This window comes from Furipterus horrens, unplaced genomic scaffold, assembly GCF_987537825.1.
Source record: "Furipterus horrens unplaced genomic scaffold, mFurHor1.1.pri manual_scaffold_10, whole genome shotgun sequence".
NCBI lineage: Eukaryota > Metazoa > Chordata > Mammalia > Chiroptera > Furipteridae > Furipterus > Furipterus horrens.
Window position 1 is genome coordinate 71,682,163 of NW_028327180.1, and position 25,574 is coordinate 71,707,736.

A 25,574-nucleotide genomic window follows, 5' to 3' on the forward strand; every position below is an offset into this window, starting at 1 on the left:
AGGCGAGGGGAAGTTTGAAACCAGGAAAAATGGATTCATCTGTTGCAAAAGATAAAGGTGCACTGCACGATGAGGGCAAGTAGGACTGCCTGGTTCTCAGCACACACAGGGCAGCCGAAATCATCCCACTATTTTCTTCGCCATCCTCAAATACGCAGTCCCTGAAGCCAAGAGCCTGACACTTCAGAAAGCAAGGTAAAATGTAATGTTTACACAGAGGCTAGATTCACTGTGCATGCTTGCTTTTGCAAGAAAGTGGGTATGAAATGATCCATCATAAAAGGGTGGGAGGAAGAAATTTCTAGAGAAGAATGAGTCATTTAGAATACCTTTCCCTTAAGGAGTAATATTCACATGATGATTTATTCTACAGAATTACACATACACACACACACACTGACTCCTGTCAATGCATCAAGGACAGCTCATTTTCAACTGGACAGCTTCCGTTACTATTACATATACAAAACTGCCATCTAGAGGTTGAACACTGAAACAGTCTGTTACATAAGATGTTACTTTTTGAAAAATACAATCTTACACTCACACAATCTCACAGAGACACACACAAACAAGTGCACGCACGCACACCACATACCAAACTGGAAGTAATCGTATTATTTTAACTTTAAAATTGGTATAATTTCCTTTTTAGGTCATCAATTTTTTATCTAATGCAGGATATATATATATACCATATTTTACACTCCATAAGACGCACTTTTTTTCCACCAAAAGTGGGGGGGAAATGTCTGTGCATCTTATGGAGCAAATATTGCTCACAGTCCATGATGTATATTACCTGACCTGTCAGTGGTGGCGACAGCTGTTAGAAGAGGAAGCGGTGGGCCCACGCAAAACCCCTGGGGACACCTTCCCACTTTACTGCTGAATCTCAGGGCGTTTGGTCAGTATGAAGATAGTGAAGAAAGTGATATCAGTGATTGTGAGCAACTGAGCTTCATAAATTCTGACACTAGCGTTGATGAGTTCTTGGGGTTCCCAGAAAACTAGAAGAGTACTTGAACCTTAAAGCCTCTCCTCATTTGTTAATGACAGTGATGATGGTTCTTAATACTGCTATTGACTGCTGTTCACTCTACATGGCTGAAATATTATTGTTATATTTTAGTACACCATTTGGTTCAGAATATTTTTGTTGTTGTTTTCCTCCTCTAAATCTAAGTGCGTCTTATGATCAGGTGCATCTTATAGTGCAAAAAATACAGTATGTATAAATAACAGGTTATCACCTATATACTTTGAAAATGGAATCTTCCTGTAGTAACCCCTTTGCACATATACATTTCATGCACTTGTATTCACTCACAGCTTATAGGTGACTGGAAAATTTATGACACTATAGGAAAAGGAACACCATCAGGATGGGTAAAAAGGGCTCAAAGATAGAACCACCAAAGCTAAGGCTCACCATAAGAATAATGAAATCCCAGGTGTGAGGGGAGAGGAAAAATATTCAAAAGCACAACCTTTTCTAGCACAGGACTGCATCAGGGATAAATATTAATGCGTTCCATCTTCAAAAGAATCCAGCAAAGTAGGTATGATGAGCCCCCTCCTACAGATGTGGTTAAACCACCTGCCCAAACTCACATGACTTAGGGCTGCTTCAATCTTTTACCTGTATCGTGCAGCCTGTTATAAAAACATACTTGAAATAAAGGTGGTGACATATTAGAGGGTTTGAATAGATTTTTCAGATCTTCCGTAAGTCTTTCCAGCCTCCACTATCTTACTTTTAACCAACCTTCCATTTTCCTGGTTTTTTTTTTTTTTTTTTTTTTTTTTTGTCCTACCTATACAGACATGCAGATCATGTGTGTACTTGCTGAAGTTTTAGTTTAAAAAGCAACTAACAAGATTAAGCTCTTACAGTCTCTTCCACAATAGTTCACCAAAGTTCCCAAAGGAAAAATAGAGTAACTCAAAAATTGCACTTCCATTAGAAAAAAAAAAAAAATTGAACAGCCACATGCACACAGTACTCTAGTAAAAGCTGCATAACATGATGTTATTTTGCCTCTGGGAGCTAATTACCTGACACAGATATTTAGAAATGAACAGAGATATATAAAACATGCCTAATTAAACTCCAGCCAACCAACACAAAGAAAAGCTCATATACTGTGCAAACATACAGGACACGGTGGGAAGTCAGGGATGGGGGGGATAGTGGGGTGACATGCTCATTGGGATTGGTCCAGAGGGAAGCGCTCTCTAGCTGAAAGCTTGCAAAAGGAGGACTTCAGATTTGGTTTGAAAGAAAATCAGATGATGATTTTTAAGAAGGAAAGTCCAACAGACTTATAGTGCTTCATTAAACTTTATTATCTTCACTGTCAGTACAGTCTCGGGCATATAGTTATGCCAAATGAATGAGAAAGGGAGGAAGGGAGGAGAGGAGACAAGGAAATGAATGCAGGGTATTCCAGTCATGACATCACTCTCTGTAAGAATGAAAATGTTTGTTACATTTTCCCCATAGTATTCTAGTTCTCCACACTTGCTGCAATACTCAACATCATACTATATCTTTATAATAATGCCTTTAATTGCATGAATGTGTATATGTGTGTGCATTCTAGACTCAAAGGTTAAGTTCCATGAAGACAAGAGCTATGCTTATCTTGGTCCCCATTACACCCTTAGCACGAACTACACTTGTCATCTCCAGTAAGTTGTCCTTTGCCGCCTCCTCTGGAGAGGGCCAATGCTGGGCATGGGGCATTTAACACTCCACATATCTTCAAATGTACAGACTTCTGTTTGGAGGCAGCTAGACCTGGAAAAAATAAAGCATTCTCATCTTTTCCTTTCCCCAAGTATAAACACTGCCCCTCAAGAGGCTACATTGATTCAGCACTTGAGAAAGAAACCTTTTGTTTCTGCTATTCTCCATGTGGTTTAGTGGCCCCTTCAAGAAAACACGCCCATGTGTCACTTACATCTGTGAGAAATTCCTTAAAAATAAACAAATCCAAGGATGTTGGGAGATGGCTGCTACAACCATGATTTTTTAGCTTAAACAAATAGTTGCCCTACATTTGCTCATTGGTTTCCATAAGATGCTGCATGGTGGAGTTAATCGTTCACAGTGACCGAAGATGGACACTGAAAAGTATTTGCAATTCACGTACTACTACCACTAATTCACATGCTGTTTTTAGATGAAGTCCTTTCTTTTTTTTTTTCTTTTTTTTTTTTTCAGTTACAGTTGACATTTAATATTATTTTATATTAGCTTCAGGTGTACAGCATAGTGGTTAGGCAATTATATAATTTACAAAGTTGTCCCCTCAATACATGAAGTCCCTTTTTTACTCAGGAACTTTACACTTAACTCTCTCCAAAAAGACTGACGCACTTTCAGGAAAAAAATGATAAATGTAGTCTTTATTCAATTAATCAATATAAAATATAAAACTTCCAATGCCCTTTGCTATTTATTAGAATTGGTTAGCCCTGGAAGGGGCAGTCTCTCCCTAGTCAGAAAGGTTTATTTTTGTTTTTTTAAGATTTTATTTATCTATTTTTTTAGACAGAGGGGAAGGAAGGGAGAAAGAGAGGGAGAGAAACATCAATGTGTGGTTGCCTCTTGCACATCCCCAACTGGGGACCTGGCCCACAACCCAGGCATGTACCCTGACTGGGAATCAAACCAGAGACCCTTTGGTTGGCATGCCGGCGCTCAATTCACTGAACCACACCAGCTAGGGCCAGAAGATTTTTAAGGTGTCAAAACACCAAACTATATAGAAAATAAAAAATACAAGTAATACAGAAGAACTATCTACCCACTTCCTGATAATTAAGAGGAGATTTAGCAGCCTCATTCTACACCATGACTGAAACCCCTCATTTCATGTCAAAGGAAGAAAAGACAGCAACTTAGAAGAAATCAACTTCCTAAACCCACTGAGTATGCCTAATGTGACACATTTGCTCTCAGCTTATAACTGAGACTTGCAAAGCTTTTAAATGGGCATAGTAAAGGGGGAAATGTCAACAGGGTAGAAATTAGATGGAGGAACCACGGTGAGTATTGATTGCTTAAAAAGCCACTCTGTAACTTCTGGGGAAACATCTGAAGGAGAAAACAGAAAACAATTCCATTTCTGAAAGCATCTGTTATCTAACAGAGAGCTGCAATGCAAGGCATGTCCTCGTCCAAATAGCCATGTGAGCAAACAATCATCTCTAGAAACTATACATTTGATCAGCGTTCAAACAACTGGCTCCACTTCCAAACAAACACATTTTCTTAACCAGTTTCATGGAGGCCAGCAATATAAATTCCCTTAAATTTTATGCTTAGAATGGAGAATAAAGATGTCTATAAGAGCTTAGAGCATCCTGATATTTTTGTTTAAAATCAAGAATAAGTAATTTCAATTAGAAGCACACTTTTTGTAATACCCGATGGCTACTCCAATTCAACATATCCTCCCATACAACCCTCCTCCATTACCTTCCCCTCTTATGTTCCAAACACAGTGCAAGACTGGGGAACTTCCTTTTCTTTACAAATTATATTTACTTATCTGCATTTAGAGTCTAGTCTTATGAAATATCAAGACTTATAAACATGTAGAGTGAGCTAATTACAGTAAATAACAGCTTATAATATTGTTGAGAATTTATCTGCCTCTCTGCCAAGTATTTTTATATGCATTTTCTTCTTGAATCTTTACAATTCTAGGAACTAGGTACTATCACTATCTTCATTTTCCAGATAAGGAAATCAAGGCCCCAAGAGATTAAGTAGCTTGCCCAAAGTCACATGGCCACTGAGCAAAGTCAAAATTTAGATCCAGGTTGCCTGACTAGACAAAGTTGTTAAGAACTAAACTGCTGAAGAGATATAGTTAGTTTCCATAAACGTTTTTTTAAATTATATTATATTGTTATAGTTGTATCAAATTTTCTCACTTTGCCCCCCTCCACCCAGCACCCCCCACGCCTTTAGGCAATCCTCACACTATTGTTCACATCTATGGGTCATGAATATAAATTCTTGGCTACTCCACCACTTCCTATGCTGTACTTTACATCCCATGGCTATTCTGTAACTACCTATTTGTACTTCTTAATCCCTTCATGTCTTCACCCATTTCCCCAAACCCTCCTCCCAACTGACAACCATCAAAATGCTCCCTGTATCCATTATTCTGTCTCTGTTCTTGTTTGCTTACTTTGTTTTTTAGATTCAATTGTTGATACATATGCATTTATTGGCATTTTATTGTTCATAGCTTTGATCTTCTTTTTCTTAAATAAGTCCCTTTAACATTTCACATAATAATGGTTTAATGATGATGAACTCCTTTAGTTTTTTCTTATCTGGGAAGCTCTTTTTCTGCCCTCTGATTCTAAATGATATCTTTGCTGGGTAGAACAATCTTGGCTGTAGGTCCCTGCTTTGCATGACTTTGAATATTTCTTGCTAATCCCTTCTAGCCTGCAAAGTTTCTTTTGAGAAATCAGCTGACAGTCTTATGGGAACTCCCCTGTAAGTAACTAACTTCTTTCTCTTTCTGCTTTTAAGATCCTCTATCTTTAATCTTTGACATTTAATTATGATGTGTATTAAAGTGGGCATCTTTGTACCCATCTTGTTTTGGACTCTCTGTGCTTCCTGGACTTGTATGTCTATTTCCTTCACCAAATTACAGACATTTCCTTTCATTAGTCTTTCAAATACAGTTCCAGTATCTTGCTCTTTCTCTTCTCCTTCTGGCATCCCTATGATGTGAATGTTGAACCTCTTGAAGTTGTCCCAAAGGCTACTTATACTATGTTCATTTTTTTTGGATTCTTTTTTCTTCTTGTTGTTCTGTTTAGCTGTTTTTTGCTCCCTTATGTTTTAAATCATTGATCTGGTTCTCGGCTTCATCCACTCTGCTGTTGTTTCCTTTAAATTGTTCTTTATTTCAATTAGTGTAGTCTTTGTTTCTGACTGGATCTTTTTTTATGCTGTTCAGGTCCTCACTAGATTCCTGAGCATCTTCATAACCAGTGTTTTGAACTCTGCACCTGATGGATTGCTTATCTCCATTTTGTTTAGTTTTTTTTCCAGAGTTTTGATCTGTTCTTTCATCTGGGCCACGTTTCTTTGTCTCCTCATTTTGGCAGCCTCCCTGTGTTTGTTTCTATGTATTAGGTAGAGCTTCTATGACTCCCTGTCTTGGTAGTGTGGCCTAATGTAATAGGTGTCCTGTAGAGTCCAGTGGCACAGCCTCCCCAAGCTGGGTATGCGAGGTATACCTTTCATGTGGGCTGAGTACACCGCCCTCTTGCAGTTGGGTCTTAGTCGCTGCTGGCAGGTAATGGAGGGATGCACCCAGGCCAGTTAGCTGCAAGGACCAGCTATTACCACTTACCACTAACCTCCACCCTCTGTGGAGGATCAACTGTGCAGGGGCAAGATGGTGGTGCTCTGACTTTGGTCTGTAGCTGTCCCCAGGTTGCACAGGCTCTGGAGTTTCCTGAGTGGTGCAGGCCTAGGTCAGCTCCCACCTGTGTTCGACCCAGGGCCAAACTGCAGGAACTATAAAGCCATCTGAGATGGCTGCTACCTGTGCTGAGTTTGGAGATTCCCAGGAAAAGCCAAGCTGTGAATCTAAGCTGGGTGCTGCTACTACCAGGCCTGGGTCCACTTAACAAGAGGTACGGGGGCTAGGGACTTGCTGAGGCTAACTGTTGCTTGTTTGATAGGATTTAGGAAATTGTGAAGCAGGGGTCAAGACCAGCCATTCATGAGGAAAAGTCACGGTTAACAATTTGGGTGTGCCCATAATTTAGGGGGGAAGGAGTCTCGGGGGGTCTCTGGGACAGGGCCAATAGTGTTAGCCAGGTTAATGAAGTTTCATATATGGCACCTGCCTGCTGGCTCTATGAGGGGAGGGCTCAGAAAAGGTACAATGGCCGCTGTCCACCATTCTATCAGGGAGAAAGCTGTCCCCAGCTCTCACCTTGATTCCAGACACTTCAGTTCCTCCCTGTATGTCACTGGTACCTTTCAAGCTGCTACCCTGGTACTAGAGCTCAGAGGGAGAGAGTCTGAGTAAGTCTTTGAGTGGGTTCTTTAACAGGAACTGCTTGGGGCTCTAGAAATTTCTTCCACTGACTCAGTCCCTGTTGGATTTTGCAGTCAGAAGTTATGGGTACTTGTCTTCCTGGAACTGGAACCCTGGGCTGGGGGGCCTGGTATGGGGCTGGGACTCCTCACTCCTGAGACATCCCTCCCAAATTTTTATTCACCGCATGTTGGTGTGGAACCAGTCTGTTCCATGTCTCCACCCCTCCTACCAGTCTGGTTGTAACTCAGTTTCTGATGGTTCTGAGTGATAGTTGTTCTATACGGTAGTTGTAATTTTGATGTGGTTGTGTGAGGAGATGAGCCATGGTCTCCTATGCCACCATCTTCCATGAACTTCTGACTTAGGCCAAGAGGATATGCTCTCAGCATCGGAGCTCTAACAGTCTCTAGCAGCTACAGTGCAGACAGACATCGTGGCAAAAAAAAAAAAAAAAAAAAAAAAAGGCATTCCACACCTGCCCACACACAGAAGAGCACACCCAGGTGGCACTAAATATCCAGATCCCCTAGAGCTAGGGTTAAGTGGCCATAGGTAAACACCCCAGGGAGGATAGAAGTACTGGCTTAACAAAATGCCATGGCCTTTTTGTTTACTTTTTGTTTACTAAAGGGGAGAAATTAAGTGGCATTATATGAGAATCATGCTGGGATGTAAGGATCTTCATGCTAGCACTGCTGACCTGGAGTAGACAACTCAAATAAGATGAACACGTGGCTTTCAATGAAAGAATTAACCTGTTGCCAAGTAAAGTGTCTCTAAGAATTAGAATGTTATCAAATTAGCTTAACACCATGAAATGGTACAACTTAATGAGACTCTATAAATCTTGAGGACTACAACACAGAGCTCTCTTTCACAAGTGGGCTGCTGTCTTTCCTGGGTGCACATACACACAGTGGCAGGTGAAATGCTGTAACTAAAAACTGTCGGGTTTTTTTTTTTTTTAATTGAGGAAAAGATCTTCCACCCTTCTCTTTACATAATTCGTTTTGAATCATTTTATTGAATTTTAAAAATTAAACATTTTTTAAAGTAAAAAATCTCAAATAGCAATACAATCACACTCAATAGTCAGTTTTATTTAAAAATCTATTCAACCTCCTGAGCCATAACGCACATTCCTGAGACAAGAAGCCCTCACGCTAAAACAAAACCAACCAACCAGCAGCTCAGTGCTGAACCTAAAAGACTGGGGAGGCAAGAGCGATCCTTACAAATCAGCAACAAGCCTGTGGTCTATCCCCAACTGAATATTAGTAAAGGGATAGGAAGGGAAAGAGTGGGGAAACCGGAAAGTTTAGACTGAATGGAAAACATAAGAAATCCAAATTCAGTAATGTTTGTTCCTGGGGAAAGCGTGACTACTACTCACCTGTCTACTGCTTCTACGTCAAAGCAAAATCTCTTCTCAATAGAATCTGTTTTCCGCCGTGTGCAGGATTTGAGGGTGACCAACTCATCTTCTCCCTGTTGGGAACACAGACTATCAAGATGAGGCCAGAATGGGGGCTGTGTTCCTCTCCAGGACAAACATGCCACATGAACATGTGTGATCACATGACCACAGGAGGTAAAAGGTTTATCATAGACCTTATCAGGAAGCTAAAATTTGTCAACCATATTCTACTTGGAGCCAAATGTTGTTAAGTACTTGCAGATCAACCTCTGCTACACTGAACTCTTGTTGATATTGTTTAAAACAGGCTTAAGTTGTAAGTTTCATATGAGTCAAAACAAAACAACCTTGAGGTTTCCACCCAACTCAGAACTTCTCAGATCTTGGTTCAGTCATCACTTCTCAAGAAAGTCTTCCTGCACCAGGTCAAGTACCCTCACACGTGTTCACACAGCACCATGTACCTCTCCCTCCCTCAGAGTACGGATCACAGCTGACATTTTCCATGGATATGAACGATGCTTCAAATAACGTGTCTCTCCTTCACTAGACTCTAATCTCCCAGAGGAAAAGGGCTGTGTCTGTTTTTGTTCACTCTTATGCCACAGAGTCTAAATAGGTCTTAGAAAAAAGTACTCAACAAATGTTTTAACAGATATATTGTGGTATAACTAATGTGTACTAAAACTGCACATACTTAAAGGTAGAATTTTTGAGTTTTGAGATCTGTATACATGCATAAAATCATAACCACAATCAAACCAGTGAATACTTCCATCGCCTCCAAAAATTCCTGCCGTCCCTTTGTAATCCCATCCCTCCACCCATCAAACACTGAATCTTTCTGTCACTATAGGTAAGTTTGCATATTTTATAACTTTATAGAAGCAGAATGCCCTTTTATGTCTGATTTTTTTTACTCAGCATAATTCTTTTGCAATTCATTCATGTTGTTATGGGAACCAAGAATCTATTTCTCCTTGTGCCTGAGTAGTATTCTCATTGTACAAATGAAATGCAACAGTTTTATCATATAGTACTAATTTCTTCTCTTTCTGTTACACAGGAATTTGTTAACATTCCTGTGTCTCCTGCCTCTCCGACCTTTTCTTTTTCTAAACTAGGAGGAAATAAGCAAACTTGCCTAGTTTATTGAAATAATAGGAAATGTGACTGCTTATAGTAAAACTAACCAGGCATTAATATCAGAATCAACACAAAACACAGAAGGCCTAGGAAGAGACAGTTTATATTCACAAACCTTACATCTATTGTTTTTTATTGAATAGCTAAGATTAAGTTCTCAGATTGAGAACCACTCCTTCTACAATCTGTAAAAGTATGAGTGTAAACACCCAAATACATGGGATTCTGACCATGTGGATGTCTAAACATATTTCATATTCAATGACCAAGGACCAGCTTCTACTTCGAAAGCTTATCTGGAAGTGTCCCTGGTGAATGGGAGGGAATGGGGGAATCTATAAAATATTGACATATGTGAGAAAAATAAAATAAAATTCTGTTCCAAGGATTACCCTATCATACCAAGAAAAAAATATATAAAGATGATCTGTTTAAAAAAAGTGGGGATACAGATAATAATCACTTAAATAAACGAAGTTACAACTCTGACAAATACTATGGAAAAAAGGTAGGGTGTGCTACAAAAGCTTAAAGTAAGGGAACCTGACCTGCTCAGGAAGGTCAGCAAAGACTTTCTTGGGATGCGACTTGAACGATCCATGAGATAAGACCAGGAGAACAGCAGTGGGGATGGAGACGAGCAGGCAGGAAAGCCCTGTTGTCAGGGTCGTTGTGTCCCTGAGGAACTGAAGGGAAGCTAGTGTGGCTACAACTCCAGAGCAAGAGGGAAAGTGGAACGAGAAAGGGTTTGGGGGAAGCAGCAGCAAGTTCATGCAGATTGTGGTCTGTGTCCGGAAAGCAGTGGGGAAACGATGGAAGGTTTGAAGCAAGGAAGGGACAGGTCAGCTCCGGGCTGCCACAGACCTCCTGCAGAGAGATGCCTCATCTCAGACTAGGATGCAGGGAAGTCTCTTTTACATCTGCCCACATCTCTTGACCTGAAGCTCACAGAAAAGTAGGTAATTTTCAAGGACATAATTCAAATGAAAGGGACAGTGGAGGGAGAGCAAGCATGAAACAAAATCATGTTAAGAGAAAACACCCTATAATCTATGTTAAGACTATCTCCAGCTCCTAGGAAATCTTTGTACAAACATGTATACAAAGACGTCACATGATCCCCCTCCATAAATTAAAAAGATATCAACTCTAGATAGCCGGTCTTCATATTTCTTCCACCTTAAAGCTAAGGAAACAGAGCCATACCCTGGAAAGCTATTTATTTTTATATATGTTATATATTATTATTAATATAAAATATATATTAACTTATATATTATATGTAATAATATGTTACTAAATACATTACTAGTTATATATTATACATTATCGTTATAGGCCTTGGAATCAGGAAATGCAGACCCCAGAATCAGGGTCTGAGTACTGGCTCTAATCACTCATTAGTTGTATGGCCTTAGAAATCATTTTTTCTCTCTGAACCTAAATTTTCTCTTTTTTAAATGAGGAATACTTAATCAAACAGGATAATATAGGACAATAAAAAGACTTAGAAATATATAAGATGTGATATAAATACAGGAATTACTATTAGGAAAATTATTTTAATGTCAAGCTCCTAAGATAGTGATCGTTATGTGCCCTGCTCTGTCCCAAGAAGTTTATATACATTAATTCATATAAACCTCTTAACAACTCAATGAGGTGTTCAGTATTATCTCACTAAAGTCTGGGGAGGCCCAAATATGCACCATAATTGGTCTCTGCCCTTCATTTTCAAGTGTGAAGAGAGCTCTTCATTAAAGGTTTAGGAAAGCACAGGGTAAAGAGCCCCAAAATACAGACTGTGTGAGAGAACCATCTGGTGAAGCTGATTTCTAGAAGGACTAAGATTTGGAAAAGGACTATGACTCGACCCAAGGAAGGCAGGCCTAACTCTATTTCCATTCACGAACACCAGGGGCCATCTACTAACATAGATTTTTAAAGAATATTCCTTCTAATTCTGTAATATCTCTGTGTTTTAATATTTTCACGTGTCTGTTTTCTTGAGATTATTTATGTGTCAGCCCCACCCCCAGCAAGAAACAAAAGAGCTTTGCCTTGTTTTTCTTTAATACAGGGAAGGAATAAAGATGCTGATAAACTCCTATGTTGTGGTCTAAGAAAAAGAAAGCCAGGAAATAATAGGAAGTAGTAGAGAGCCAGGGGGCAGCATGGCAGAATAGCTAACAGTAAGGATAACGGCATCTAACATTATTGACCCAGACAGTCTAACTTCAAAGCCAGTGCTCCGAGCCTCTACACTGTATGGCCAGACACTTGCAACCCAACATGTTGCACAAAAATGCACCACAGAGAGGATCAGGGTTGGAACACTGATAGAGGACTAGTTAGCAACAGATCAGACACAGCTGAAAAATTACTTGAACAAAAGATAGAACCAGAGACATCAGAATGTAGTCCAAAGATTCAAAGAGATGAAAAATATAAATATTTTTACTGAAAATACATAAATATCTTCAGAAGGAGATGACAGAAATAATGGGGAGGGAGAAAAATTCAAAGTTATAATCATTGGGAATTATCTAAACTTAATGAAAGACACCAGTCCTCAAATCCAGAGGACCATCAAAATGAAACCTAGAACGAGGAGGAGGAGGAAGAGGAGGAGGAGGAGGAGGAGGAGGAGAAGGAAGAGGAGAAGAAGAAAAGATATTAACATCAGCCAGAGAGCAAAGATAGATCACCTAAAAAGGAAATGCATGCAGTGATTATGTATGTTACCACAGTCAGTCAGTGGTTGCACCAAGGAGTCTCCGCATTGGCCAAGTTGGAGGCACGGGGAGGTTCTTACACTAAGCCTGTCAAAAGCTAGAAAGATGAATGGATAGGGCCAGCGTCCACCAAAAGCTAGAAAGATAAATTGGACAGGACCTGAGAACACAGAAAGCTAGAAAGATGAACGGACAGGATCCCAACGTGCCAAAAGCTAAGAAGACAATCAGGAAAAAGGCCCTCCCCTCCCTATTCCTATAAGAACCTCGGGCTTAAGCAGGAAGGGGAGATGGTCTTTGAGACAGAAGTTCATCATTCTCCCAGGTCATGAAGCACCTGAATAAAATCTCTTCCTGTTTGCACCAGCACCTTCCTCACGAGTTTGGCTTTTGTTGCAGCAGGCAGCTGAACCTGCGTGGGTTTTTTCCTCTTTCTTTTTTTTTGGTATGTGTTACAAGTATGCCCAGAGGAAAAGAGAACCCTTGGAGCACAACAGCAGTGATCTGCAGGCCCTGGTGCAGCCTGACTCTTCCAAAGATGGCCACAAAAATACCTTCCATCCCACACACATTTCATACAGTGTGACTCTGATACTACTCCTCCCATTGTATCCTCTCCCACTGAAACTGGGTGGGCTTTTGTGACTGTTTCAACAAACAGGACAAAAGTAAGGTAACATGACTTCTAAGGGTAGGTCATGGAAAAGCAATGCAGTCTCTGCTTTCATTAAATGGAATGCTTACTCTTGAAGCATTTAGCTACCCAGCAGCCACCATGCTGTAAGGAAGCTCAAACTAGCTCACATACTGAGACCAACTAGACAGACCCTGAGACTACAGAGAAAGAGGGAAGAGAAGAAGAGAGAAGGAAATCCGGAGGAAGGAAGAAAGCTATTCTCACCAGCCTCAAGCTGCTTCAGACCTCACAGTTCCAGCTATAGTCACCATCTGACTGGACCAGCATGAAAAACCCTGAGCCCAAACCACCCAACCAAATGCTCACCAAATTCCTGACCCACAGAAACCGTGAGAAATACTAAAATGATTGGTATTGTTTTTAAGAGCTGCTAAATTTGGGGGTGATCTGTTACACAGCAATAGATAACTGGAACATCTAAACTGCCAACTGGCAGCCCTGTGGGTGTCAAGGGAGAGTGACATGAGTCAGTTTCACAGGCTGATGCTGCCCAAGAGTTTCTAGCATCCACACACAGTTGATACACTTAATGCCACATATACGTGAAATACAGTAATCTTTCTCAGTTGTAATTTCTAGTATAACTGAGAGCTAAGAATAATCATCTTGTTTCAGTTACTTATTAGAGCACTATACCTCCTGGAACTATTGTATAAAAATTAAGGAAATTCAAGTGAAACACTGGAGGTATTATTTTACACAGGCATTATAAGTATTATTTGTTAGCCAAGCATATCAAGCATGAAATTTAAAAAATTAACTTACCCCCTTTCCTCCTGACTTTTGGTCAAATGGTACCATGGTGATTTGTTTGGAATCCCGCTGATATGTACAGTAGTGCTTCACCCAAGAAGTTCCAAAGTGACCTGCAAAGTAATATTTCCCGTAAAACATCTATGTATGTCCATTGCATGCTGGGAAGACACACAGCCTGTAAACCACAATGCTCACCTACCCTTAAGTGTTTCTAGGGGTAACATATTCTCTACACCAGCTAGACTGGAACAGGCAGAAATCTGATCCCACAGGCTAGAAATGGAGCCCACCCAGGGCTTTCCCCAGGGACCAAGGAAGACTTTCCCACTAAATGCTACGTGCAATGGGTCTTAAAACGTAAGGGAAGTAGAGGTTCCCTGGAGAAATTAATTCACTTTCCCATCAGCGATCTCCATTTGAAGTTTCCTGTCTCTCCCCTGACAGGAGGAAGATGACTGAGGAAAGAACACAGAAAGGCTCCTCCGAGTGCTTGTCACTGCTCCCATCTGGTGCAATGACCTCATGCTTCCCACACAGCTGCTCTGTGACTGTGTACACAGACATATAGGGACTCTGACCTACTTCCAAGCCCTTTGTTTTTACTTTAGCAGAACTTAGGAAGATCTGAGAAGCAGACAAGGAAAACTCAGAGATCGCAGAGTTATAGAATACAAATAACTGTAAATGCCCAAATGTAACCTAAGAAATCTGTCCCTCAAAATCACCCCTCAGGAAAGAGGGAGATGCCCTATAATCAACAACTGACTAATTCTCTGATTTTACCCAGTGCTTGGCCAATTACTTTACTTTGAACAACAAAGTACTATTAGAGGAAAAAGGCATCATTGGCATTATTTAGCTACAAGAACCTCAATCAATAATAGTCTTAGATGCTTACAGGAATCACATAGTAGAAGTGGTAAATAATAATAATAATAATAACAACAACAACAACATGAATAGAGATTTAGCAAACATTTAATCATTATTTTTCAGGATATGACTACCCATTGCAAGTATTGAATATTACTTAGTAAACTTAAAAAGCAATACAGTAAGTGTCTACATTAGAATATCAAAGACAAATGAAAATACCAACACTCTAATGTAGCTTTTGTGGCCTCAAGAAAAAAAATATCCAGTGATAGCACAACACAAAGATTTCAAAAGTGCTTGTATCTTGGACAATTTGAGCATCAAAACAAATAGGAACATTCCCTGGCTGAGTGGCTCAGTTGTTTGGAGCATTGTCCTATACACCAAAAGGTTATGGGTTCGATCCCCAGTCAGGGAGCAAATGGGAAGCAACTGATATCTCTCTCTCTCTCTCTCATTAATGAACATATCCTCGGGTGAGGATTAAAAGTACAAAAACAGTAATGAATGTAGCCTATGAATAAAATAGGAATCCATAAGTCCATACTGGCAATAGAAAGACAGATGGGTGAATAATAGGTGCATGGATGGATGGATGGATGGGTGGGTGGGTGGGTGGGTGGATGCATTGTAAAGGCAGGAGGAAAGAGGGAGGGAGGAGAAAAAGGGAGGTCACTTTTAGTACACTAAATGGCAACCAATAAATGTGGAGGGAGTGGCAGAACTGAGAAATCACCACTTTGCAACCATCATAATAAAGATCAGTTCAGGCAGAATTTTCAATGCATGCTGCGTCTATGGAGGAGAAAAGGGTATTTATGTGGTCTTAGGGTATCTTCCAACAGACTGCTAAATTAGTTACATGGGGAAAAGGGCGAGTGTACAGGGAAGAAACCAGATAGTACATTGACTGGGTGATCAAAATTAACACCACCACTGAGGAGCAGATGGCCATCCTATGCCTCCAGATGTGGTACACAGAGGAGAACACAATGGTACTTATGTAGGATATGACCAGGGATACATAATCTCAATCTAATATTGAGGAAACATTAGATGAACCCACACTCAAGAGAATTATATAAAATAACTGGCCTACATTCTTCTGAAATAGCAATGTCATAAAAGACAAAGAAAAGCTGAGGAAGTGTTCCAGTTAAAGGAGAATAAAGTCATGACAACTAAACGTAGTATGAGATCCTGTGCTGGAGGAAAACAAAATGCTCTGTAAGGGTATTATTGGGACAATTGACAAAATTGGAATAGACAATGTCATTTATATTAAATATCTCATCAATGTTAAATTTCCGGGATATGGTAACTATGGTTACATAAAAGAATATCCTTATTTTTAGAAAATACACATTGAAGCAAAAGAGAATGATATATGCAACCTGTTTTCAAATGGTCCAGGAAAAATTAAATTGTGTGGATATCTATAACTTGAAGTGCGCACACACACACACACACACACACACACACCCGTAGAGAAAGAGAATGATATAATTGTGGAAAAATGGTAAAAATTTGTTCATCGGGGTGAAGGTCATATGGGTGTTCCTTATGGTATTCTTGCAATCCTCTTAAAAGTTTTAAATTACTTCAAAATCATAAGGTAGAAAAACATTCAAAGAAAAAAGGCTGCATCCCAATGATATATACTCTGGGCTACTGTGTTAGTGAATCAAAACGTGGTTCCAGGGATAATCAAGACATTAATGTTGAAAGAGCACATGAAATGTTTGAATAAAATTGTAGAATGTAATGCAAGATTGCAAAACAGCAATACTGATTTTATGTATGTATGTGAAAAATGTAAATAAATTAAATATTATAAACAAACATTGAACTGTATTTTTATAGTCCTACGAATTTATATTTTCAAGTTTACCTTAAACTCTTGGGGGGGGATCTTCTCACTGGCTATCACTTTCTATCAGGTATATATGAAACACAGAACTAAAGTAGCATGTTTCCTACAAACCTCAACAAGCTCACCCCTATTAGAATAAGGGGCACAAAGCTCATCACAACTGATTCCCCCACTTCCAACGCCACTACTGCCCCCACTGTCACCAGGGAACAATTTTAAGCCCATGCAAATTTTTAGTAATCATCAAATAGAATAATCACTTAAACCAAGTGTTCTAATTCTGCTCCATCAGAAAGCTCCCAGGAATGAAGACACTTGTCTAACCCAAAATCAACAAAAGGATATAAAAGGAAAAAACCAGCAAAAATCTGGGAGAAGTATTATGTCCAGCCAAGAAAGCAGGAGTAGACTAGGGGAAAAGCTATTCATTAAAGAAAAAAATTACTTTCTTTTCTCCCTAGCACTGAATGCATGCATTAAGCCTAGAAATGCCACCCTAACAGAACAGCCTCATCAATCATAAAGCCTTTCCCCAGGCCTAGTGCATGAATTTAAGACTCATCACTGAAAACTCTGTGTCATCAGCATCTGGCATTTCTTTCCTTGATATCACACCAGCAAAGCAATGACAAGTCTTTTTCCTGACTACAGGAATGAGCTTTTGTTTCTACTTTTCACAAAATTTAAGTGTTGGGGTGACAGGAGTTGAGAAGAGGGAAAGGACATAAGTCATGATTGTTTGGGCCTTGCTGAAATGAGTCTCAAATGAAAACAAAATCACTAAATATCTTAATATTCAGTCTACCAAAGGATATGAGTGCCGACAGACAAGTAGGTCTACCAGGCAAGGTCTCTCCCAACCCTCTATGCCAAAGATATCGTTCTAAAGCTAAACTAAGGGGACAGGTACCTAAAGAATCAAGTGACACAAGGGAGGAAGAACCATCACAGAGCCTCAATACCTTCCAGGTTTCCAAGGGAATTCCCAGGTACAAAGGAAATAAAACATGTCCCTTGGAGGTAGACAAAACTTGTGGACACCACCTTTTCCTTAGGAAACTGAACTATAAAAAGTGCTCTCATTCACCCAAACCTGGCCAGACACCCCTGGACACACCCTTCACCTTCTGGGCAAAAGGCACGAGTACACCCCAGCTGCTGGTCATCACAGGCACTCACGTTTCTCCTGAACGTAGAGGTACCCTTCCATGGTGTAGGGACTGATGGTCTTGTGTTCAAGGGGATTCTCCTTCATCTTTTTCATCAGTGATTCCACTTCTGACCTGGTGCCTTCAAAGCGATTTCTTGTCTAGGATCAAAGGAATTGTATTCAAATCAAAGATATAAAACCCTATTACCACCTCTAACAATTCATAATATCAGCCAATTGAATCTTTAGACCTAAAGTCAGATAGTTTAGTTCTAAAGTCAGCCACTTAAGAATTAAGCAAATATTCAACAAGTATACTTTGGCCTTAAAGTCCTATACCAACCAGACTGTCTCTCAAACTCTAGAAACCATCAAAATCATATAAGGAACTTGGAGAAAATGTCCAGGCCTCAGCATGAAAGATGAAAGCAGTACCTCTGGACCCAGAAATGTGTGTTTGAAACAAGCATCCAGGGTGATTCAGCCCCAGGAGGGCATGCCCCAGTTCCCCTCAGAACTGAGGGGCTCAATCTTCCAGCTGCAGGCAATGCCACTGGCTAATGTCCCAAACGGTTCCCTCCTCCAAAGGGACCTGCTTCACTGAGGGTCACTTCCTTCCCCAGGGCAGGCTGTACCCACCCAATGACTAGTCTAGGGACAAAAGGGAAAGGTGTCCAACCCCTGGTCCCCTTGCTTCTATTCTGGCCACACTGAAGGACATCCCAGCTCCAGGGCACCTGTGGCATTGACTGAGGCCTCGGTTGCAACTGCCTCACAGCTCAACTTCTCCTGTAAGGGCCTCACTCTCTCACAGGTATTTCTGCTGACACAGCTCCCTGCAAACTTGCTATGTGTAAATCTCCACTGCAGTTGGCCCTCTGAGGAAGCTGGCTGAACGGGAAGCCATGATTTGTGAAATCTTTTCCGAAACTCTGCAACTTCCTGTTCTCTCAGAAGACACGGGGAACCATGTCGGAGTAAGCTGCAGGCTTCTAAAAGCCATGCAGTACAAACCACATGGACGCATTTGGTTTCTTTTCTACACGGGATCATCGAGAGACAAAGACAACATGCAGACTAACATGGCCCCAACTTAACGAAGAAGGGGGCTTGAGACCCAGTAACTGCTAACCTAAGAGCTCTAGGCAGGATTTTGAGCACCAAAAGGTCCTGCTGTTTAAAATTTGGGAAAGAAGATTGGGAATAAACCACACTGACTTGGCTTTCCTCTCAGCCGTACTAAACATTGAACAAGAGTACATCCTTTGAGCTGCAGGCCAGCATGTGTGCCCCACCCCCACTCCGTGAACACATACACACACTCCAAGGTCTAATGTGGCCAGACAGCTAGATGCACAGAAGGGCTGGGCTGGGCTGGGCTGGGCTGGGTTGGGCTGGGACTTCCACTGACAAAGGAAATCCTGACTCTGGTGCTACAGATTTAAAATATAACCAGCAGCAGCACTTTCGAAAACTTAAATAGTGCTTTGAAATAATGGAGAAGAGGATGACATTCTAATCTGGGGCTACCAAGACCCTAGAAATGCCAGCCCCCAATTGTCCTTTGAGCCAAGCAAGACCCATCCTCCTTACCTGCATTCTAACCCACATAAGTGATCTCTATGCAACCAAACCCCTCATTTGTTTTTTCCTTTCCTTAACCAGGGAAAGAAAGTCTGTCCCTTTGCCCACTCACGTTCTGTATGCTAATGGTCAGCTGCAGCTTGAAGTCGCTGAAATCCTTGGCCAGTTCATAACCATGGTGATAGAAAGTGAAGAGTCCTTGCAAGAATGCCAGTAGCTGCAATGAGGTAGAAAGGTGGAGTTCACGTAAGTAGGTCAGAGAGGTATTATGTAGTTGTATCTGAGTTCCCAACCCTGGTTTGAAAATCTAGAATAAAGTAAAGATAATGGCTATCACTTACTGAGCACTATTTACACGCCAGGCAATGTCTCACTGAGTACTCACAACACCTATTAGATAAGTACTACTATTATATTCATTTTAATAGTGAGGAAGTAGATTCTCAGAAAGGTCATGTAACTTGCCCCAAAACACATAGTAAGCGGCAGCCAGATGTGAAACTAGATCTCCTTGACACCAAACCCAAGCTCTTACTACCTCTTAAGAAAGTCATTTTGTTAGGAATTGAAGATCAGAGCTCCAAGTCAGTCTCCTTCTAAATACATTTGTAATATTAAGTTATTGTGCCAAAGAAGAGTGTGATTATATTGATAAAGAACAAGAAAGGGAGTAAAGGAAGCTGGTATGTTCTGAGCCTGAAGTCTAACAGGCAAAGTCAAATAAAAAAAAAAAAATCAACCAGGTCTGACTTGAGCTCAAGTATTTCTCAGCTTTCCCTAAACTATTCAAAAGTAAACACTATAGATTCCTTTATTAAAATACTCCCATGTTCCCACATCTTCAGGTACAATGGTTTCCCTAAATTCTCATTTAAATTGCCTCAGGCTAAAGGTAAATCCACTCATTGTTTAGTCTTGTCTTTAGTGAAGAGTGAAAACATCTGTTCACCAAAATTCTTACAACACGCCTTCATATACTTAGAAACTATTAAAGTCCCCGCCCTGGGCTCCTGCCAGCCTTCCTTGCTCCAAACTAAATAAACGTTCCTGCGGTCTTTTCTCAGAGCCTACACGCAAGCCTCACTGTTGTTCCGCTGCCCTGGCACCTTTCCAAGTTCTACACATCTTGCCTCAGTTCCAAATCTCAACATGGAAAAGGATTATAATCAGAGCTTGAACAAGGCTTAGGAGAACCAAAGCCTCCCCTCTACATAGGCTCCGTTCTCCTGCATCTGGGGACCACCCCATTCTAATCTGAACTTCTCCGTGTCGACTCCCATGTTCCGAGTGGTCCACTCTGACCTCCCTCTATCACGTTACATTAGACACAGTCACTTTACTTTATGTTGTGTTGTTTTCCAACCCCGAAATAACATGCTTTTACTTATTAAACATGGTCTCACTTATTTTCACCTAACTCTCCTTTTCTGAGGGCAGCCCTAACAATGCAGTTAGGGGAACTCATTCCACCTGACTACTCTCCCACCCTGCTGGGGTCAGAAATGGGAAGCATCAAGGCATGTGCTACTCTCCCGGGATCAGAGGAAAGACCTGTCTTTGGACTAAGCCACAGACCCTGTCCAGTTTATCAAAGAGCTCTACACTGAAAACCCAGTTTCCCATAGCTACTGTCTCCAGACCTATCCCCTTGGTTCCTCATAGGAGGTGGGGGGACAGGCATTGCTGGGTCCCCTAGCTATTAAAAAATAAATAAAAATGAAACATATCTAGTGGCACTGTAGACAGATCCCTAACCAAAATCAATGAATGGGCAGTAAGTCACATAGAGCCACCAAAGACTAATGAGAAACTCTTTGCTTCACAGATGATCAAAGCCTTTGGATTTACTCCATACAGAACACTTTTTTGAGAAGGTCCATACTTTTCCTTCTAGATGGCTCCAGTGCTACACAAGAAGGGACCTGCATGCCAAACGTAGTGTCAGTATTCACAATAAAAACTGTTCTAGCTCTTCCCTCGCTGCTGTCCTTGAATGCTGAGGACAGCACTTTTCCAAGGACTATGCTATCCTCTACTGGACGATAAAGCAGAAGATAAGCAGCTAATTCTAAGGTCATTCCTTCTATTAATTCTGACTTATCCTTCACTTCAAGTCTGCAAAGCCTCTCTTGCTAATGGTAATTAAGCATCTCAAACACCTCACTAAAATGCCACCAGGGCACATACACAAGTGCTTCAAAGGCAGTTACGAATATTTATTTTGGTTTTCACATCCTTTGGTATCATGCCTGATTATCCACTGTTCTGCAGAAAATGATTCCTTAGACTTTGCTCTCTTTGGCCCACTTTCCCGTCCTTCTCCCCTTGGAGCATCCTTTCTCCTCATCCCCACCTGCTGGCATCCCCCTTCCCACAAACTGTATGAACCTTTGAATGCAATACCCAGTGGGAAATGAAATTCCACTCCTCAGGGCACCAGGCAAGGCCCAAAGAAGGACTTCAGAGATGGGAAGATCTGTCTGCCTCAAAATAATGTTTCTACTCAGACACACAGAGGAAGAGCCTGCGGTAGCCTCACTGCACTGTCAGATAAGAGAACTCAGCAGATCCACCCACACTCCTCCCTGAAAAGTCAGGGACACAAAATCACAGCACAACCAAGGAAATACCAGTAAAAACCTTCCCACATCCCTTCGCCTTCATCTCCCATTGTTATTTTCCTCAGGAAAAAAACTGAAAAAATACCTATTCCTATTTTCTAGCTGACAACCAGATCAAAATTTTTTTAACCCTCTGAGTGCCAATGTCGCTGTGAGAAATGCTGACAAATTTTCCCAGAAGTGCCGATGTCACTCCTAGTGATTCTTTTTTTCAATAGCTATAAATGTAAATAACAATGGAATAATTCATACTTTGTTTTGTTCTCTTTTTTTGTACCTCAGGTTATATATTGATATAACTTTTTCTCATGTTGATACAAATATTGAATTTTTACGCTTGTTCAAATACTGTTGGCGTTGGTGGTATAGTGGTGAGTATAACTGCCTTCCAAATACTGACATATTAATTCTGTTTTAATTTTTACTTACATTTTAAACGGTCCTTTTAATTTCATTTATCTTTGCAATAATCGTCAAAATTCTATGCAGTTTGCATAAGGAAGCTTTCCTAATAGACATTTTCATTCCTTCGCAGTACAGCATTAGCATTTTGTTTATGAACTGTGTTTCACTGTTGATATCTATTGATATATGTCTCTAGTGTGAATGCCGTTTGTGTTCATTTTTTTGTACGTTATGAAGTTTTCTTTTTTTTTCTTCAAAAATTTATGCAAAATTTGGCATACTTCTTGCTTGTTATCCATGTTGCTATGTGTTTTTTCAAATTATAATCATAGGTTTTATATTATGCCATATATTATACTTCAAGAGCCATATTGAAGGAAAGAATTTATTTTTTCTAAAATAATTGTTATAATAATTTTAATGCAATAAATTTTCTGCTAAATTGCATCAAAGAACACTGCTTACAAAAGAAGAGTGTATTTACTATATGTAGTGAAATTTTCAGCAAATTATTACAAATAATAATGTTTTTATAGACATTTTTCAAAAACTCTGCATTTCTCAGAAAAATAGCCTGGCATTTCTCACATGAATTTTAGCAATTACGCATGGCACCTAAAGGGCTAAATAAGCAAAAATGTAACTCCTTCATTTAGTGCTGGCTGCATCATTCTGGACTATCTGAAAAAATAGGTTGTTTCTATTCATACACTAGAGCTACTGTTATGGATTAAATTGTGTCCCCCACCCCTGTTCCCCCACTCCTCCACCTCCCAGTCAAAAAGATGTTTAGGTTCTAAGCCCAAAGTCCCTCAAAATGTGATTCTATTTAGAAGTAGGGTCTTTACAGAGGTAATCAAGTTAAAAACGAAGGTATTAGGCCTTAATCTAAAATGACTGGTGTCCTTACAAAAAGAGGAAACGTAAATACAGAGAAACACACAGAGGAAGACAACCATGTGAAGACTAGGTACAGGACAGGTGAGTCTACCACATGAAGAATGCCAGCAAACCACCAGAAACTGGGAAGAGGAAAGGATAATTTCCCAACAGGTTGCAGAGGGAGCGTGCCCTACTGACACCTTGATCTGAGACTTCTGGCCTTTAGAGCTATGAGGCAATAAATTCTGTTGCTCTAAGACAGCTGTTTGCTCTAAACCACAAGTGTAAGGCACTTGGCTACAGTAGCCCTAGCCAACTACTACAGCTGCCAAGAAGCATTCGTTCATACCATGAAAGGGACAGACAGCAGAGTGATGGAAAGTTGGACTGGGTAAGCCGTGTCACTGCCTTTAACTCGTCTTTTATAGGGGATAACAATGCTACCCACGACTGCACTGGGCTGTAGAAAGACTGAGATCATCCATGAAATGGGTTTAGCACAAGAGTGCCAGTGAGAGCTGCTCAGAAAGAGATATAATCAGACTAATGTGTTAGAGGATGCACTGTGGGAATGGGGGCCAGGATGCAACAGACCCAAAAGAAAAACTGAAAACCTGTAATGGGGCAGAGCAGTGAGAAAGGACAGGAAGGCAGAGCACCAAGGAGGTAAAAGTCAAGAAGACGCAGCATCCGACAAATGTGAGAATGAGTCCTCTGTAGCAACAGGTAACCTTCAATTATGAATACCTGGGGAACAGACGGAACAGGGCTTCACCTTCATGAAGTCAGTATGCCATTATCTGCAATCCAAATCTCCAGAACATTTAGTACCTCAACAAGAAAATAAAGGCTTCCAGGACACTCACATAAAATATAGTTTAGATCCCAGAAATCTGATTTTTCTTCCTTGGAATGCAAAAACTTTGTTTCTTTTTCTGAAGGTCAATAACATCCTGTTACATGAAGTTATTTTCTATGAAATGAATGAACATAGCAGGCATGGGGGTTCCTCGTATGGCTGGAAGATTCCCTTGACTTCAACAAACTCAAACAACGACTACAAACCCCATTTACTAAACATGACCTTGGAGAAGTAAATAAATGTGCTTCCATTTCTTCATCTGAAAACAGATATAAAAACAGTGCCTACCCTCCAAGATGATATAAGGACTGAGTGACACTTGGTACCAGCATAGTACAGGACAGTTGCGGCTAGTATCAATCGTCAATTCACCTTCTTTTGTACAATGTAGGCCAGTGGCAAAACCTTCACCGTGCAGCAGAATCACCTGGAAGACTTACCAAAATACTGATTACTGGGTTCTGCCCCCAAATTTTAGGCCTAGCATAGGGCCTGAGAACTTGTATCTCTAAGACTTTGAGAACCACTGATCTAGTCAGTGGCATTTTCATTCTATGATTCTCTTCTCCCTCTTCTCCATAGCTCCTGAAGCCACTGGCCTGCCTAGAAGCTGGTATATTCAGAAACAAAAACTCCTGTAGAAAAGTGAAGGTTAAATATCTGAATCCTACATCCAGCCTCTCAACCAACTCATTTAATTTACCTTTGGCCAAGTCTCTTCATTCTAACATGAGACAAGCAATTTTTTTCATTAGGTTTCCAGGTGCCTCACTTTATGACTTGAAAAACATCTGTTAACCACAGTGATTTTCTCCCCTTAAATTCTTCTGGCACTTCCATGGCATGCATCCTGTCCAACCTGGCCCTGAACTGCCTGCGGCCTTGGCTACCTCTCAACCACATACATCTTGCTCTCCCAGGGAGGCTGTGAGCTCCACAGACAGAGCAGCTTGGTCTTCAGCATTTTCTATGGTACTCAATAAATAAATGCTTTCAGATTCACTGAGACGATTTATATTAAAACTGGTAGATCCTATTAATACTGGCACTTGGATATCTGTTCCTTTGAGGAGACCCTGGACAGCCAAAGCTGATAAATCCCTCTATCTCAGATTGAAAAACAATTAACTGGATGCTAATTAGCAATGATATACTAAATATATAAAACTGGGTGCTAATCAGGTTAAGTCTCTTATAAGCATTTTACATGGACAAACTCAGTTGATCCTCCTAACACCTTTATATAGCAGCTGTTATTATTTGCCCATTTTGCAGATGAGGGAACTAAGGCTCAGAGAAATAACTTCCTCCAAGAACACAGCTTGAAAATAGATGAGCGAGGGTTTCACTCTAGGCAGTCTGGCTCTAGAGCCCTTAACAATGATGATATGCTGCCTCTCGAAAACTCAAGTCACTGGTATACTATAATAGAAAGCCAGGATATCGAAGGATAGCTAAGAAATACCTTAG

General features: G+C 40.5%; 1 protein-coding gene across 4 annotated transcripts in view; it reads right to left on the bottom strand.

Moving 5' to 3' along the window:
• ARHGAP26 (Rho GTPase activating protein 26) overlaps positions 1–25,574 on the bottom strand; it is a 485,784-nt gene that overhangs the window by 339,858 nt on the left and 120,352 nt on the right. For all 4 annotated transcript variants that reach the window (XM_090288083.1, XM_090288084.1, XM_090288082.1 and 1 more), the window contains exons 7-10: positions 19,447–19,551; positions 17,780–17,909; positions 13,861–13,961; positions 8,494–8,588 (exon numbers count right to left, since the gene is read on the bottom strand). In XM_090288083.1, coding sequence (XP_090144209.1) covers positions 8,494–8,588; positions 13,861–13,961; positions 17,780–17,909; positions 19,447–19,551 — 431 coding nt within the window. The remainder of the gene's footprint in view (positions 1–8,493; positions 8,589–13,860; positions 13,962–17,779; positions 17,910–19,446; positions 19,552–25,574) is intronic.